We start from the raw sequence: 18,193 nt of genomic DNA, 5'->3' as shown, positions 1-18,193 counted from the left end.
GTACCTTATACTCATAGAACACTTTTCCCTAGGGGGGCGGGTTTGTGTATCCTGTTGGGGTCCGCAAATCGCGGGGGGGGGGGGCGGGGGGTGGTGGCTAGAATCGCGGGAGGGGGGCGCGAATTGTATGAGGGGGTTCGCAAATCGCAGTAGGGGGGGTGCCGTGAAATCGCGGGGGGGGGGGGCGGTGGTCCACAAATCGCGGGAGGGGGGATCGCGGGGGTCCTTTGAATCGCGAAAGGGGGATCGCAGAGGTCCTGCGAATCGCGGGAGGGGGGTCGCAAAGGTCCCGCAAATCGCGCGGGGGGGGTCTCGGGGGTCCCGCGAATCGTAAGAGGGGGGGCATTAATGGAGGGGTGGGGAAAGTCTCCAGGAATCCATGATGAGTGAGGTGGCAACCCTAGCTGTCCCTGGTCTCAGTGCCCCTCCATGCTATGTTTTTATTACATACATGTTTATCTTTGTGCATACATGTACATTTACAGCATGTACACTTTGTATATACCCCCTGGTATCAATCTCCTTTATATACCTCAATACCTTCCATACTGTACATCTTGCCACTGTGTATATACCTCCTATCCCCCGTCTATGTATACTCCAATACCTTCCCTGTTACCCACTGTGTATATACGGGTGTGCTGGTGACGTGTGCAATGTGATTAGGGAGGCAACTGAAGACAAATCCAACAACGCCATGGACACTGTGGACGTCTGAGGATCACACGGGTTCAGGTGAGTATGTAAAAAAAACCTATTCCTGAGATCTGGAAAAATCCCTCATCTAAAATGCTTGTGGTCTCAAGCATTTTGGATAAAGGATACTTAACCTGTACCCCAATAACTACTTCCCTACTACCCACTGTGCATATACCCCCTGTTAGGACTGGGAAGGGAAGGAGTCAGGACTGGGAAGGGGAGGAGTCTGGGGAGGGTCAAGATTATATAGTAAATTGCCCCCCCTAGAAGTGAAGTCTAGATCCGCCCCTGTATTATAGTCAGGGCTATTTTTCAGCAGGCTCCAGCAGGAACTGAGGCCCTTATTCTAGTTCACTCTTTCTGACAAAATATTTCTTAGATGGACAAAACCATGTGCACTGCAGGTGAGGCAGGTGTTACTTGTGCAGAGATAATTAGATTTGGGTGGGGTTTTACAGCTGCCTCGCCTGCAGTGCACATGGTTTTGTCCATCTAAGAAATATTTTGTCAGAAAGAGTGAACTAGAATAAGGGCCTCAGTTCCTGCTGGAGCCTACTGAAAAATAGCCCTGTTTATAGTGATATTTGTTTGAACATGGATTATGACACTTTTATAACAATACATTTGTAGGTACTTGTGTAATAGCACAGTGCCGTTACGTAGTTAATGTAGTGTCCCTGTCAGAATCAGTGTAGTGTTCGCACGGCAGGCGTAGTCAGTCAGAAGTAGCGTAGTTTTCCCGCTAGCGTAGTAAGCGTAGTCAGCGTCCCTGTCAGAAGTAGCGATCCCGCGTCCAGCGTAGTCAGCACCCCTGTCAGATATGTGTTCCTGAAACACCCCCACTATCCACGCCAGCCTGGCAAGTGCAGCGAGCCCTGTGAGGGGACGCTTTACGAGTCCCCCCAACCTGTTCATACCCCCACTATCCACGTCAGCGTGGACTTGACTTTATAAAGTGTGGCGAGCGTAGTAAGCCACCGAGCCCGAAGCGTGGCGAGTGAAATTACATGTAAAGTAATTTGTCCCCTCACGGGGTTCGCTGCGCTCTCTGCGCTTCGGGCTCGGTGGATCCCTGCGTTCGCCACAGTTTATAAACTCAACTCCACGCCGACGTGGATAGTGGGGGTATGAACAGGTCGGGGGGACGCATAACTCATCCGCTCGCCACGCTTCGGGCTGGCGTGGATAGTGGGGGTTTGAAAAGGAGGCTCTCCCTGAAGCGGATACGGGCAGGGTTGCCGTACCCTGCCGCAATAATACTGAGACGCAGGAGCATCTGAGACGCACCTGCACCTCAGACAGATGGAGCGCCTCTCCGCCGGCGCCCGCATGATCCCCTCTCTTCGCCGACGTCCCCCAGTGCAGGAGACCTGGCGGTTCCCAGCACTGTGTGAGAGGTGCTCACTAGGCCTGCCATGGATGCCGGGGACAGAGCCATGGACGCCGGGCACAGAGCTGGGCTGCCGTGAAGTCACTACGCTAAGTAGGCTAGGCAGCCGTTGGGCTTCGCTGACACCGTAGCTAAGCCTACGCTGAAAACGTAGCGTAGCCGGGCACCATGCTATTACACAAGTACCCATTTGTATTGTATTGCAAGATCCTATGACATACCTTGACCCATTCCATCTGAAATTCACTTTTGTAGCGCATCTCATATAACAACAATCCTCTTAGAAATCCTTTTTTCTTTCCAGTTGTCCATTTCAATCGAACACAGTCTTCATAAGGTTCTGCTTCTATGATGACGATGGGATCGATTTTCACTGAAATACACAAAACACCACTACTTGTCAAGATTTCAGTTATTGTTGCATTTCCAACAGTGTGTATGTTTTGTATTTTTGTTTCCTAAAATGGGCTGCAGTAAGTCTCTGTTGATATTAATATCTTGCAGCTATGAGCGCTGTACTCTGCACTATGGTCAGTACTCTGCAGTATTGGCCAGAGGACCAATGAAACCTGTTGTATGTGTCATTTGATGTATTCCGACACCAAACCATTGAATGTTGACATTGAATGAAATATTGTAGTCAAATTACTCAATAGGACCACAAGTAAACTCCTTAAGATTACAATTACTTAATTTATCCTGATAGAGTAATGCATAATCTTTCATACAGTACCTTTGAATCAGTATAAAAAGTAGGGGTGTACATCAGGCATTTTTCGTATTTTGTATTTTGGTTTTACATCTGGATGTCCCATTGTGTTTTTGATCTGGATTTGTTTTGGCAAAACCACCCTTTCGGGTTTTGGGTTTGAAATTTTTGAAAAAAATAAAAATAAAAACAGCTATAATCACAGAATTTGGGTGTTTTTTTGTTCCTACCCTATAATTATGCTCAATAACATTCAAAATCACAGAATTTGGGTGTTTCTTTTTGTTCCTACCCTATTTTTAACATCAATAACAGTGCTGCTAAGTCTCATGTATAAGCCCAGTGGTGCTACTAAGTCTGTTGTAGAAGACCAGAAGTGCTGCTAAGTCTCATGTATTAGCCCAGGGTGCCCTGTTTGCTGTATAAGCCCTGGGGCACTGTTAAGTCTGGTGTAAAAGTCTAGGGGTGCTTTGTATTGATAGAGGACAAACAATAGAGATTAGGTAAAAATTCCTACTACAGGTTGAGTATCCCGTATCCAAAATGCTCGGGACCAGGAGAATTTTGGATAACGGATTATTCCGTATTTCGGAATATTTTAATATTTCAATGATGTATTTTGAAGTATCTTGCATTTATGCTGTATAAACACATAATATACACACAAATATATTTTATTACCACATAAAATACACACAAACATAAAAATTTGTGTACTATCTCAGATATTGAATTTGAATGCCAAGCAATCATTGTCTTGCACATATATAGTGCCAGTTACATATCATGTCCCCAGTGATGCTGTTACATATGTCCCCAGTGAGTTTTTAGCAAAAAATAATTTTTTTTCCACTTTCTGGAATGTCCGTATTTCGGAATAATTCGGATAACGGATATTCGGATACGGGATACTCGACCTGTACAAGTGCTGAAGCCCCTGGCACCAGTCATCTGCTCAGGCCAATGCCCAATGTCATAAACTGCATGTAAAATCCAAAAACCTAAACTTAAAAACCCAAAACAATTTAAAATATTTGATGAGAAATGTAAAATTGGAAACAGGCTATTTACATGAAGTGGCAAGGAAAGGCTAAGTCCTTGACCTATGTTCATGACTGGTGGTTCAGCTTCTCATGAAGATAAAAGTCATCCTCCCTCTCTAAAAATTAAAAAAACCTACAGCTTGTTAAAGCACAGGAACTAACTGTCCATTCAGATATCACAAATCCCCAAGCAGAGTCCAAGTGTGTCCACGGTTCACGATGTCTAGGCCTGACCCTACCAATACTGTACAGTAACTACACTTGGCTGGTGGGAAAATAATTATTTCTGTTTTGGACATGTTGAGTTTGAGGTGGCGAGAATGTCACTGTAGAAGTTCACCAGCATGAGGAATAAATTGGTAAAGCTGATGCTAATGAGAATGTTGACAATGAGGATTCTGATGATTGGGATGTAAGTAAGTTTAATAGCGCATTGTTTCCAACAGAACTCAAGGTGCTTTACAGACATGAAAACAATGCAGCTCCATCATTGTGTGAGTGACAGCAATTTCACTCTGTGAGAGTGTGTAATCTGCACTTACCCACAGGCTGTGATGGCGTACCATATCTGCCATTAAGGTGCCAGCCTTAATGATCGGAATTTCATTGCTTTTTGGAGTTTGAGTGGAAGAGTTACAACAGGTTTCTAAAATGTCAGATCATGTGTAAGAAGCCTTAGTGGGACATGTGAAACCATAAGGTTTTTTTGTCTATGGAATATATTCAAATAATGTCAAAGATATAGACTAGTTCCTCTAAGTGATATATTAGCATTTTTATTGTAGTCTCTTTTTTATGATCGTGTATAATTTTTTTGAAAATTTTTGATATGTAGTACTAGACTTTTGTATTGTGAATATTTGTGAATAAAAAATTATCGGTGTAAGAAATAGCACATAGTTAAGTCTAAATTATTGCACTATTTAGCCTAGTGAGCCTTAATTAGCCCGATCAGCTGTGATGTAAGTGTACAGGCTATATATACGGACCCATGACACCAACAGACACGCCTCCTGATAAAGTCCATTGGACGAAACGCGTTGAGGGCTTGTCCAGAGTGACGGTGAACTGGCAGGTCTGCTTCCTGAGTCACAGGGAAATACTGCTGTGCTGCTGTATGCTGCTAAAACCGCTGAACCATTACCCTGTGTCTACGAACATTCGGACGCTGGTGACAGAATTGAGCATCTTTTAAAACCCCTATGTATGTGAGCTTTTATATTTGAGTAAAGTGTTTATTACTTATTGCTTACAAGCGCGCCTCCTCCATTCCTTTTTTACATGTGCATCGAATTGAAGGTGGGAGAGAGCCTTCACTTGGAGATGTGGCTGCGCTACATCTGGGATCTTGTACATGTTGCAGACCGCATCTTTATAAAATGGACTGATCGCACATCAGAGTCTCTGTTTGTATGATATATATATATATACGTATAAATATGTAAGGGGAATTACAGTGTGTGACGTATAGTGTAAGGGACATTAAGTTTTTGGATGTATAGTGTAAAGGGATTATAGTGTGCGGCGTATAGTGTAAGGAGCATTATGGTGTGCTGCATACAGTGTAAGGGGCATTAAAGTGTAGGGCGCATTGTGTAAGAAACGGAAACGCGTTGACAAACGTCACTTCCGCCATACGTCTGCACGCTTGTATTCTCCGTGGATTCAGCTTCTGAGCCATCAGCTGTTCTGCCACGTCTCCCGATACATGAGACGCCGGGGCTTGCCAGCAGCCCGCACCTAAACCCAGCGGTAACGACAATCATTCGCCTACCTACATCCCCGCAGGCAAACCCACCCTGGGATATCTCTCAAAACCTGGCGGGTTGAGAAGTCCCCCGCTTCACTGCAACTTTGCAGGTTCATCTATTTGAGACATCTATTGCTACTCACAGGGTTGAGCCGTCAATCCATCGGGATCCCCATCCTCCAACAGCCAACAACATTTGTTCTGGAGGGTGAGCAAAAACAAACTTTGCTTTATGCGCTAATTGGCTTTGCGTATGTTACTGGCTTCTTTTATTCTATTAACCCGTTTGGCTCTGCAACATGTCCTTACTAATATTGACTGGCATTGACCCCCAACTTATCATATCCCATCTATACACGGAGATCCCTGTGCAAACGTGCCAGTTTCACATTATTGGTGTTTTATTCAGTTTTATTTATTTTTATATTTTATAAGTGTATTATTTCCATAACTTGTATTGCTCCTTATTTTATGTGAATTTATATAAATAATAATTTTTCTTACGGTGTGTCCAGTGTACATTTGTTCAAGGGTATCTTCTCAGAGCACTAAATCCACTTAGCAGCGCAAGGTGTTTAAAGCTCTGTGCATTGTGTAAGAGGCATTAAGGTTTGGGGTGTATAGTTTAAGGGGCATTATAGTGTAAGGCATATAGTGTAAGTGGCATTACGGTGTTCGGCGTATAGTGTAACTGGCAATTCATTTTGCAGTGTATAGTGTAAATTGCATTACGGTGTGTGGCGTACAGTGTAAGTGGCATTAACTTGCAACATGGTGTGTTTCTTATAGTGTAATTGGCATTATGGGGGGGTGGGCACCAGAAACTATTGTGGCGGTGGGGGGGGGGGGGGGGGGGAGAGGCAAAATTTATAGTTATACCACTGCTTAAGCCTTTGCTATTATTTTAAGCCCTTTATTGACTGTGCCATTTCTAAAAAAAAAAAAAAAGATGGCTCTGCATCGATTATTGAAGACCCCACAAGGTCTTACAAGGACTCCACAAGGTCATAACCAAGAACTTGTACCCTCTGCCATTGATTACTGTCCTGTTTTACTAACTTTAGGATGCTTTAGTGTTCTCTAAAATCTATCTGCATGGGGCTTATAATCGAATTCATACAGTATTAAAGAAGGGGATCAGTGGAAGATGACCTTTAATACTCATTCAGGATACTACGAATATCTGGTCATTCCATTTGGTCTATTAATTGTCCCTGCAGTAATCCAAGACCTGAATAATAATGTTCTTTGAGAATTTCTTAGAAAACTTGTTGTAGTGTACATCAATGATATACTAATCTACTTTTGGTCTGTGGAGGAGCGCGGTCTTCACATAACATTAGTTCTCCAGAAAGTTAGAGAATAATCTGTATGTCAAGTTGGAAAGGTGTAAGTTTGAAATGGGGAAGATCTAAGGGTACATTATCACTCCCAAAATTATTCTTCATGGACCCCAGTAAGATTTGAGTAGTCCTCAGCTGAGTTTGTCCTTCCAACTTAAAGACAATTCAGCATTTCCTAAGCTTTGCCAATTATTATAGAAGATTTATTCATTCCTTTGCTACCATTGTTGCCCCAAAAGTTGACTTGACCACAAAAGGAGCTGACACCTACCACTTGTAGCCTCAAGTGATTTAGACTCCTTTGTCATCCAAATCCAGTGCTGCCTTTTCTGGTGGAAGTGGAATCATCAGTGGTGTTTGTGCTATGTTATGAAAGAGAGATTGTGTACTTGTGATTTGTGTGATTTTATTTCCCCTAAATTCTATTCTGATGAGGTAAACCGAGAACCTCTGATCATGAAGAATGGAGGCACTGGTTAGAAGGAACTAGACATACCATCACAGTCTGCACAGATCACAAGAATTTATCTTATATTGAGTCTGCAAAAGTAATCATCAGGTACTGTGGGCTTTGTTCTTTGCCATATTCAGGGTCTAAGAATATTAAGGCTTATAGCTTATCTTGGAGCTTTCAACCAGTCGAAGATTCTTTCATATCTTCTCACCAATTGTTCATGCTACATATATTCTTAGCAGAATCGCAAATAGACTGGGCTAGGGGGTAACAATCCCCTGGTGCTGGATGTAATACCCATACATGCAAGCATCCAAGAGCAGGGAAGATTAAGTGGAGCCAAATAACTGCCTTGCCCCAAGTGACGACAAGCATAGCTTTAGCCCCGTCCTTGCCAGTTTGACTTAATATCTTGCAATTCAGATCTAAACTTTACAGGTACCGCCTGAAACACCCACTAGAACAGGCTGTCCCCAGCTCAAGGCACGCTAACAACAGTGCAGGTTTAGTGACATCTAGGCTTCAGCACAGATGGGTAAATCAAAAGAACTCCGCTAATTAAGTCACCTGTGCTCAAGCCTGGATATCACTAAAACCTGCACTGTTGGTGTGCCTTGGGGACCGTGGTTAGCTGCTCCAGAATATTATTTGTTCCTAGAAGGGCAGTTTTTACTGACTTTCATTCCAACAGGGTGTCTGGACATCCGGGGGTTTCCAAATCTTTTGAACAGTTTTCTCATTATTTTCCATCTCTCAGGAAGAGTGAGAATTTATCTAATCCTGTGAAACCTGAACCAGGAATAAGACTACAAGAGTATCACCCTTTGGATATCTGATACAATTGACTGTGCCTTCCAAGCCATGGACCCATATCTCTATGGATTTTTTTGTGGACCTTCCTGTGTCTTCCAAATGCACAACCATTTGTGTGGTAGCAGATTGCTTCAGTAAGATGGCCCATTTTATCTTTCTGTCGAAATTACCTTGTGCTAAAGCCCTGGCAACACTGTGTATCCAGCATGTTTTAAAATTATATGGGTTACCTTGTGACACTGTTTCTGATAGAGGCACCCATTTTATTGCTCACTTTTGGAGCCCCTCCTGCTCTAAGCTGGGCATCAGTCTTAGCCTTGCTTCTGGTTATCACCTTCCTGTGTCTCATCTTGGTAAGATCTGGAGGAGGTTACATCAAGCACTAAGTAAAGCCTCATTCCACTTACATTTTTATAAACATAGAAGAATATGTACCTTCACAGTAGGTGATATGATGTCCATTTGATGGACAGATGGAACGTGCAAACCAGTCTCTGGAACAATATATTTGTTTCTAAAGTGTCATAAAGACTGCTTACAACAATTCTTGCCCTCCTCTTCTTCCGTATGCCTTTTTGTTTGTATTTTTGGATACCATTCTAGGTAAATGCTTTTGATCCAGTTCAACAACAATACTCTACTTCCAGTCTTGTGCCTCATCTTGGTAAGATCTGGAGAAGGTTACATCAAGCACTAAGTAAAGCCTCATTCCACTTAAATTTTTCTTTTTATAAACATAGAAGAATATATACTTTCAAAGTAGGTGATATGTTGTGGCTTCTTTTCTTGCTGATATGTTGTGGCTATCTGCCCAATGTATCATACTTCTTTAGCCTTCTCAGAAGTTGGGTTCCCGGTATATCAGTCCTTTTTAGATAATTAAGCAAATTCATCCTGTGTAGGAGCTCCAGTTACCCGTCACTGAAGATCAACAACACACCTCACTAAAATAATAAAGAGTGGTCACTCTAGAAAACCTTTTAGAGTGTTGATCCAAGGTTGCCAGGAATTTGTGTTTGAGAAGATCCTGGACTCCAAGTTTCTCCAAGGGCAGGTTATTTTCCAACTCCTTATATAGGTCACAATCGGGCACAAAAAGATTTAAACATTTTAAAGCTCACAGTCGGGCGCAAAAAAAGATTAATTCAACTGGAAAGGCTACTGAGCTAAAGAAAGAGTAGTAGTAGTAGTAGTAGTACGTTTATTTATAAGGCGCCGCAAAGTGTCCGCAGCGCCGTACATAGCAAACAAAAAAAAACAAATTACAAGGTAACGTACAGGGTGTGTTGAAAGATACAGTATAAATAGGGGTATAGCTGGTAGAACTAAAATCAGCATCAGTTCAGAAGTAGGTGTCAAAATTGTCAAGGAGACTGAAGATGAAGTAGAGGAAGGGAAGAACAGGACAGGAGCACAGGTGAGGTAATGAGGTAGGGTGAGTACGTGAGGAAGGAGGGCCCTGCTCATAAGAGTTAACATACTAAAAATAGGTGGGTGGATGAACGAAATACAATAGGATAAGTAGGAACGGAGGGGAACGGAGGCAGGATAGGAGGATCAAAAGAGGTTAGGAGGAGGGATAGGCTAGTCGAAAAAAGTGGGTTTTGAGGGAGCGCTTGAAGGAGGTAAGGGAATCAGATAGCCTGATGGGTGGCGGGAGGTTGTTCCAGTGCAGGGGGGCAGCGCGAGAGAAATCTTGGACATGGGAGTGGGAGGAGGTGATTAGGTGAGAGGTCAGTCGGCGGTCAGCGATGGAGCGAAGAGGACGGGAGGGAGTGTGGATAGAGATCAGTGAAGAGAGGTAGGGAGCTGTGGAGGAGGAGAGAGCCTTGTAGGTGGTGGTGAGGAGTTTAAAGAGAACTCGGAAAGGAATGGGGAGCCAGTGAAGAGATAGACAGAGGGGGGAGGCGGAGGTAGAGCGGCGGGAGAGGAAGATGAGCCTAGCAGCAGCATTAAGAATGGATTGGAGAGGTGCGAGGCGGGTGAGAGGTAGCCCAGAGAGAAGGATGTTGCAGTAGTCAAGGCGGGTGATGACAAGAGAGTGAATGAGAATTTTGGTCGCGTCAGTGGAGAGGAATGGTCTGATGCGTGAGATGTTGCGTAGGTGAAAGCGGCAAGACTGTGAGAGAGCACGAATGTGGGGGGTGAAAGAGAGGGAGGAGTCAATGATGACACCGAGGCAGCGCGTTTGGTCGGTGGACGTGATCTCGGTTTCACCAATGCTGATGGAGATAGTGGGAGAAGAGGGGATGTTCGGGGGATGGAAGATTAGAAGTTCAGTTTTAGCCATGTTTAGTTTCAGGAAGCGTTGGGTCATCCAGGCTGAGATGGCCGTGAGGCATTCGGAGACCTTGGACAGGAGTGATGAAAGAGCTTAGATGTCCTGAAAGACTTCTCCAAAAATCTTTCTTTAGACAATTTCTTGATATGGATTCTATGGATTATTTAACCCTTTCTCAAAAAGGTGTGTTTTGTGGGGGTGTACTGTTATGAGCCACTGTGGCTCGTCTTGACTATAGGTCCCAGTCATTGCTAGAGAAGCGGGACTTCACATCACATCTGCTCGGTGTTCTAGATCGCTAAGTGATGGGGATGCCGAGTGGGTGCTAAGGATACTGGTGCTTTCTCCAGCTTTCTGCAGTGCTGGAGCTACACAGGATTGGTTATTAGGAGTTCCTCTATTCAACACTGCTGATTTGTCCTGGTTGCTTTAGGAATCAGTCAGACAATTTATAGTTCCTGCCTTGGGGTGAACTACTGGTCCATGTTCAAGGTGCCTGCACCCCTGCTCTGCCTGTGGATACTCTGTCCATGGATGTTCTGTCTGTGCTTACCTTGTCTGGCAAATTCTCTGTCAGAACCATGCCTGGATTCCTGCCTTACTCTGGTTTGCCCATTACCTCATCTGCCTCCCTTGTGCACCTCCAAGCTCAGACTCCAGTTGTTTTCTTATCTACACTGTGCCATATATAAACTCACAGCACTCTCTCTCTCTGTTTGCGCTGCTGAGATCCAGACGTGTCATTGTATCAAGCCATGTATTTCAGTCTAGCCCTCAATTCTTCAGTTAACCATCTGCTGGAGGTATAGATCCTGGTGACCACTTAGGTACTGTCAGGACCGGGCTGACAATCTGGCACTTCTGGCAAATGTCTGATGGGCCGGTTTGTCACTCAAGGGTGGAAGCTCCTCCTCCCAATCAGCACACAGAGAGCTGCTGGACTTGCAGTGGGTCCAGCGGCTCTCTCTCTCTGTGCCGAACGGGTCCAGGAGAGAGGGGGACATCACATATGTGTGCTTCCGCATGCCTGGCATGTGCACGCACATGACTTCTCGTTGCGTGTGTGCACAAATGCCAGGGCCAATTCGGAGGCCAGTCCGTCCCTGGGTAGGAAGCCCATAGTGTCACAAAAGAGTGGAACATAGAAGTCACATAAAATGTATATTAATGAATGTATATGATATCAATGTGGTTTCTCTTTAGTTTCAGTACAGTGTAGCTGCACAGAGTTACATAGGAAATGCACGCTGTGCAAATGCAAAGAATCACAGTCATCAAACAGCCACAGAGGTGCAGCAGCCTTCCCGGCCACATTGCAGCTGTTACTGCAATACAATAAAATGTTGGGGGACAGCTGTGACCAGGAAGAGTTTTAAGTGATGTGACTTCTAAGGTTTCTGAGGAAAGATTTTGCTTTGTTTTCAGAATTTGATTTGCCAGGAGACACTGGTGGTGGCTCAGTTCTACTGGTGGTGACATTATTAGCTTTATGTTTAATGAAAGTTCTGAATTACATGCTTTATTTTGCTTGGAATAATGATTTGCTTAAAATTTTGGAGGATCTCGGAAATAGTAGTAGTAGAAACACACTGCATCAACTGCCCAAGCAAATTCCTAATTATCGGGAATCTGCAAAGACCCAGGACCCATTCTGCACATAAATGCAATAAATGCAAAATGGGTCCTAAATGATTGCATGCCGTCCATCTTGTGACACACATTGTTTTTTGGGGGGCAGTGTGGGGACTGCTGATATTTTTAGAGTGTCAAGGCCAGGTCTGCTCCTCTGGAGTCAAACTTCCTGGCCTAGCAAAGTACCCTGTGACGGCAAACTTGTGTAAGCTGACCATCAGTAGCAATTTTAATCCCAGACTGTGAGTTCCGACATCTCCTTCTGCATTTTCATTAGCAAGCTGCGTCTGCAAATCCATCTACTGTTGAATCAGGCCCAGAGTATGACCAGTATCCTGCATAGATAAACATACCTTGCTAGACTATCCCACTGAAACTGACATCCCAATATATTGGAGAAGCCCAGAGGGCAATTAGCCGGTTTGTCTGGGGAGGTAGGAGACCCCGATTTAAGCACTGTTATTTATACCACAGAAAATCTCGGGGAGGCCAGCAACTCTCCATGCTATTGGCCTACTACCAGGCCTCGGTTTTACATAGAATCTTGGACTGGTCGAGAGCTGACACATGTTCTAAACAATGGGTTGACCTGGAGATACATTCCTCGTCCTTGAGGCTCCAGGTGGTCCCGTGGCTCCCGAATATAATACGGTCCAAACATCCTACGGTTGAACCTGCCTTAGCTATCTGAAAACCATCCGATATAAGCTGGGCCTTTCCTCCACCGACTCCCTGCTACTCCCTTGTTCTCCCTCCCTGCTAACCCAGAGTTCTCCCCGGGGACTGCAGGGCGTTTAGCCGCCAGCTGGCAGAGTAAAGGTCTAACTAGGGTGATACATTTGATATCGGGAGGAAATGTTAAACCTTTTACAGAAATAAAATCAGAAAAGAACTTGCCTCAGACAGACTCTTGGTTCTATTTCCAGATACAACATTATATCCACTCGAAGAGAGGTATTGCTGCACTAAAAAAGGAACCTACGCCATTTGAAGTATTGTGCTCCCACTCCTCAGATCCAGTCCATGTGGTCTCAACGATCTATAAGATTGTATTGCAAAGTCACTTTACTGATCTCCCTTCCTTCTGCAAGGCATGGGATTTAGATCTCTCCTCATGAGGAATAAATATAAATTGGGAGAAACACTGTGACAACGTGGCTCAGTGTTCCACGAGTCTAGAGGTAGTGGAAACGCAATACAAATTACTAACCAGGTGGTATAGATGCCCTCCTCTGATACACAAATTCTTCCCCTTGATGTCCCCTCTTTGTTAGCGCTGTGGTTCACAAAGGGGAACTTTGATTCATATATGGTGGGATTGTCCCAAGATTATGACCTATTAGAAAATGGTTATTCAACTCTCCTCTGTCATCCTGGGTTTCCAAATTCCCGATGGACCCGATTTCTGGTTGCTCTCCCACACCACTATATACTTGGCAAAATATAAAGTTTGGTTTTAAAACATCTTAACAATGCAGCAAGGGCAGTGATCCCGGTCCATTGGAGGTCCACAGATCCTCCTACTACATGGGAATGGTTTAAGAGGATAGATTTTTATGGTGCCATGGAGGACATCTACTATTCAGCTCTAGACAAACAATCTGACTACGTAGCTACGTGGTTACCTTGGCTTGAATTTAAGTAATCCGCAATGTACAAAAACCATGTGCCGGCTGACGTACTCAATTTGACCTCTGTACAAATACACCTCCCAATATAGGGACTGAGACATAATGGAACAAATAGACTCACCCAAGCTAAATTACACCACTCTCACTTCCCCCTTCCTCCCCCCCCCATCCCAAATCTCTCCTACCTCTCTTAACCCCCTGTCTTGTCCCCTTTCAGATACCCCCTTTTTTTGGTAGAGTACGCTAGAAGTTAGAGAAAATAGACTAGATTGAATGGCGATGACAAAGATCATTACTTTCTTGTTATTTAAGCGGATTAGCCATTCTCAAGATTTATTGAATTGTTACTGTTCATTCTTGTTTTTTCTTTATCTTTATTCAAAACCAAAATAAAGAATATATATATTTATTTAAAAAAAAAACATACCTTGCTGCATTGGGATCACACAAAGAGGTTCAGAGGTAGCAGATCCTAGCTGGTTTTCCACAGTAACCCATACTGCAATAGACTTATAGAGATCAAAGTGTTCGCGGGTGATGTTGCATGAATTCTGACTCATTGTGAGACTGCAGATTATATTACTCTGTTTAGAGATTTTGCAATGTTCTTTGGAAGAATGTTTCAACCTACACAGGAAAAAAGACAAGTAGTGTTATAAGCCGGTGTTGTTTGATAGAAGTGGAGTTTTTCAGACTCTCGGAATATCACTTGCCTGGAACTGAATAGTGTGACGTTGGTGGGTAAACCTGAGTCTCTACCAAGTTGCCATGTGCAGCGCAGAATATCAGCTGTAACATTGAAGACGCAGCTGAGGTTGGTGGGTGGAGTTGGTAAAGCTGTAAAATGATATATGGATTATTAGGGTTCTGTTTTATGACATAAGTGAATGAAACTTCTAATAATAAAATTCTGTAGTGTTTAGTAATAGTAGAATCAGCACACCACTGCATACTTCCCAATTTTCACGGGACCGTCTTGGTATTTTGGGACAGTCTCGCATTCTGCACGGGGCTGGCAGTGGCCCGGGGTGGTGGGGGGCAGTTGGGAGACCCCCCCCCCCCCATTGCTGCTCTGCTGTGAATGGATGCTGTGTGCATATGTCCATCCCTAGGGACAGTGGGGCTAGGGGCATGGCCAGCTCACGGAGCGGCTGGCCATGCCCCCACAGTGGTGAAAATAGGGAAAGGCCTCATCGAAGTGACGTGAATATAGACCATGTCCCATTGCCGCTAGGCTCATAAAACAATTTTTTAGACGCGCGCCTTTGGCGCAAACAGTGTCCCACTTCTGGGACATCGGATGTTGGGAGGTATGCACCACTGCATACGTTTGCACAAAATAAGTAACGGTACTCTTTACCTAGAAGGGCGCCCACGATTTTGATCATGGGCATCGCAAGTAAAAAAATCGTGTCGGCCGCATCGCATGCGACCAAAAAATTTTACATAGGCAACAATGTTAAATGGGTCAATTGACCCGATTTAACATTGGGAACAATGTTAAATGGCCCACAGACCCCAAATAGCCACCCTGTGCCCCCCCAATTGTTAACGCCACCCCACGTTCAATGTGAACCCGAAGCGTGGCGAGCGCAGCGGTACGCGTCCTCCGACTTTTTCATACCCCCACTATCCACGTCGGCGTGGAGTTGAGAATAGATAGTGTGGCGAGAGCAACGAGTCACCGAGCCCGAAGCGTGGTGAGTGCAGCGAGCCCCGCGAGGGGACGCGGATACCTGTGAAGCCCGCGAAGGGACGCAGATACCTGTGAAGGTATCCGCGTCCCCTCGCCACGCTTCGGGCTCGGTGGCTCGCTGCGCTCGCCACACTATCTATTCTCAACTCCACGCCGACGTGGATAGTGGGGTATGAAAAGGTCGGAGGACGCGTACCACCGCCCCTCGCGGGCTCGCTGCGCTCGCCACGCTTCGGGTTCACGTTGATCGTGGGGTGGCGTTAACAATTGGGGGGGCCCAGGGTAGCTATTTGGGGTCTGTGGGCCATTTAACATTGTTCCCTATGTTAAATTGGGTCAATTGACCCATTTAACATTGTTCCCTATGTAAAATCACGGTAATCGCGTCGGTCGCATCGCATGCGGTTTTTTGGCCGCATGCGATGCGACCGACGCGATTTACATTTTAACATGGTTTTCTATGTAAAATCGCGGGCATCGCATCGGTCACATCGGTTACCATTATAATGGGATGCGATTTACATGCGATGCCCGCGATGGGCGCCCTTCTAGGTAAAGAGTACCTAAGTAACTTACAATATTTGGAATCATAGCTGCTAATTTAAAACATTTTCTTTTGATAGTAACCATGAAAAAGTTTCATTTATTCAAATACTGATAAAGCATGCATAGCTCGTTAGTGGTTCATTGATAACAATAACTATTTACTATTATCTTTGCTATTATGTGACCAATATTATTTTTGCTGCTTTATACTCATAGGGGTTATTCAGACCTGCTGGCTGCTCTTAATTTCAGATAGCCACCGCCCCGACAGAGTGGAAACCTTCCCTGTGAATATCTTGCAAAAATCATGCCGATCCGCTGCAAATCTATTCGCGACTCAGTCACCATGGAATAAATTCCTCAGTGTGTGCAGTCGGTGTGTAAAATCAACTCTGCCTGTGCGATAGAAACAGGCTGACCAGGGCTGCAGCTCACATCATACACCCTCCCTGAAAATTCACGTCTGTGTTTTCCCTGACACTTCCAGAAAATGGACATTTACCATCCCCAAATGACAGCTTCCTGGCAATCAACTTGTGTACGGCCAGTGATCAGAAAATACGCTGGATTTTTTTTCTGAATGAGAAAATAATGAGATCAACCCTCCAAAATGAGGGGTGGGCACAAGGGGGCGCTAATCACAAGTTTATAAAGCTACCTGGAGTAGCGAAATGCATCAGTGACTTGCTGCTTTGCACTGTTTTTACCCCTTTATCCTGGATTCCAGTCCCAAAGACTTTTGCCTACACCAAAGATGCTGGTCTAACGGAGACGTTACCAATAAACAACACCCATCTTCCCATTGATAACAAGATTTCAGGCACTGTTCCACACTTGCACAGCTTTCAGTGGACTATCAGTTCTATCTACATTTACTGACCATGTGGAGACATATATTGGATAGAAACGCCATCTACTGTACAAGATACATCTCCACCCTAGCATCTTTATTGCCTACTAGAGGCATACAAACTGTAGGAACAGACTATCCAGTTGTTACAAGCTTTTGAGGGCATCCAGTGCATTAATTACTTCTGTGTATTGTTTTAATGTGTGTGTTTTTTTTATTACTATCAGGGCTTTTTTATGTAAATAAAAAAAAAAAACTGTAAAGACAATCCAATCTTTTAGTAATTGTTAATAGCGCTGCTTTACCTTTGTATGTTTTGCTTTTTTTGCTGAATGGCCTCATGCATGCTAGCTATGAACCATACACATGCACAGTTGTTCAATATCCGTCTGCCTTGTGAAAGTGCAGGGCTACGATCAGGTCTCAATAACCCCCACTGTCCAGCTTTATTTTATGCCCCACCAAGCTTCACCATCAGTGCCAGGGATGCAACTCCCAGAGGCAATGGAGTCCCCATACCTCGGGTTGCCAAGCTCTTAAGGGGCAACTGCGTGTATAGCAGCACTTGGCTGGTTCACAGTGGGATCCATGTGTGACCACTGCTCTTCCAATGGAGCTCTGCGGCACATCCGCAACTGCACGCTTAATTTACTCTGATTACACTGATAGGGGAGAGAGTGGCCCCCACCTGGTTCCACTGAGCCTACATGGCAACAAGCAACACACGCACTCACATTCACACACATTCCCTTTTTCTTAATCTCCAACTTTCCTCAGGATTACTGGGATGAATTTACTCCTCTGATCAACGCATTCTTACTGAGTAAAAGCTGGTCCCAAAGGTAAAGTTCTGTGGGTTATAAAATACAGAATAAGATAGTATGATATTATTATTACTTCCCCAGAGAGGATGACTTCACCATCATGTGACCTACTCCATTTAACGTGGTAACCACCCAAGGACAAATAGTAGCCGCAAGGGGTCAGCAGCACATTCCGGTGATTTTCATTAAAGTACAGCCAAGAATTACATGTTATTGGCATGGCTGCCATCAGCTCCTGGAGCTGCACACCCACCTGCCCCCAACTGCCACTTTATGCATTTGCACTTTATTTGGGATCCAACCAGCTACTTTATTGGAGGACTTTTCCACAATATCCAGATCTACAGTGGACATTCGTTCTGTCTTCACCAGCAAAGGAGTATATTGCTGTAATGCAATCCTAACAGGATATAAAAATCCCCAAGTGAACTACAGTACATAGGTGAACTGCATTGGTAACTATACCTCCCTCACAAAGTTTCTACCTATATGGAAAGTGTACCAATCTCTGTTATCTGACTGGTCCTTCTCC

At 44.4% G+C, this 18,193-nt stretch overlaps 1 protein-coding gene across 1 annotated transcript in view; it reads right to left on the bottom strand.

Annotated features, from left to right (window-relative positions):
• CSF3R (colony stimulating factor 3 receptor) overlaps positions 1-18,193 on the bottom strand; it is a 98,414-nt gene that overhangs the window by 34,052 nt on the left and 46,169 nt on the right. The window contains exons 4-6 of the mRNA XM_083173535.1: positions 14,459-14,582; positions 14,173-14,372; positions 2,311-2,462 (exon numbers count right to left, since the gene is read on the bottom strand). Coding sequence (XP_083029661.1) covers positions 2,311-2,462; positions 14,173-14,372; positions 14,459-14,582 — 476 coding nt within the window. The remainder of the gene's footprint in view (positions 1-2,310; positions 2,463-14,172; positions 14,373-14,458; positions 14,583-18,193) is intronic.

This window comes from Crinia signifera, chromosome 2, assembly GCF_055691185.1.
Source record: "Crinia signifera chromosome 2, ASM5569118v1, whole genome shotgun sequence".
NCBI classification, from domain to species: domain Eukaryota; kingdom Metazoa; phylum Chordata; class Amphibia; order Anura; family Myobatrachidae; genus Crinia; species Crinia signifera.
Note: the sequence above shows the minus strand (reverse complement) of the source record. Positions and strands in the feature narration are given on the sequence as shown.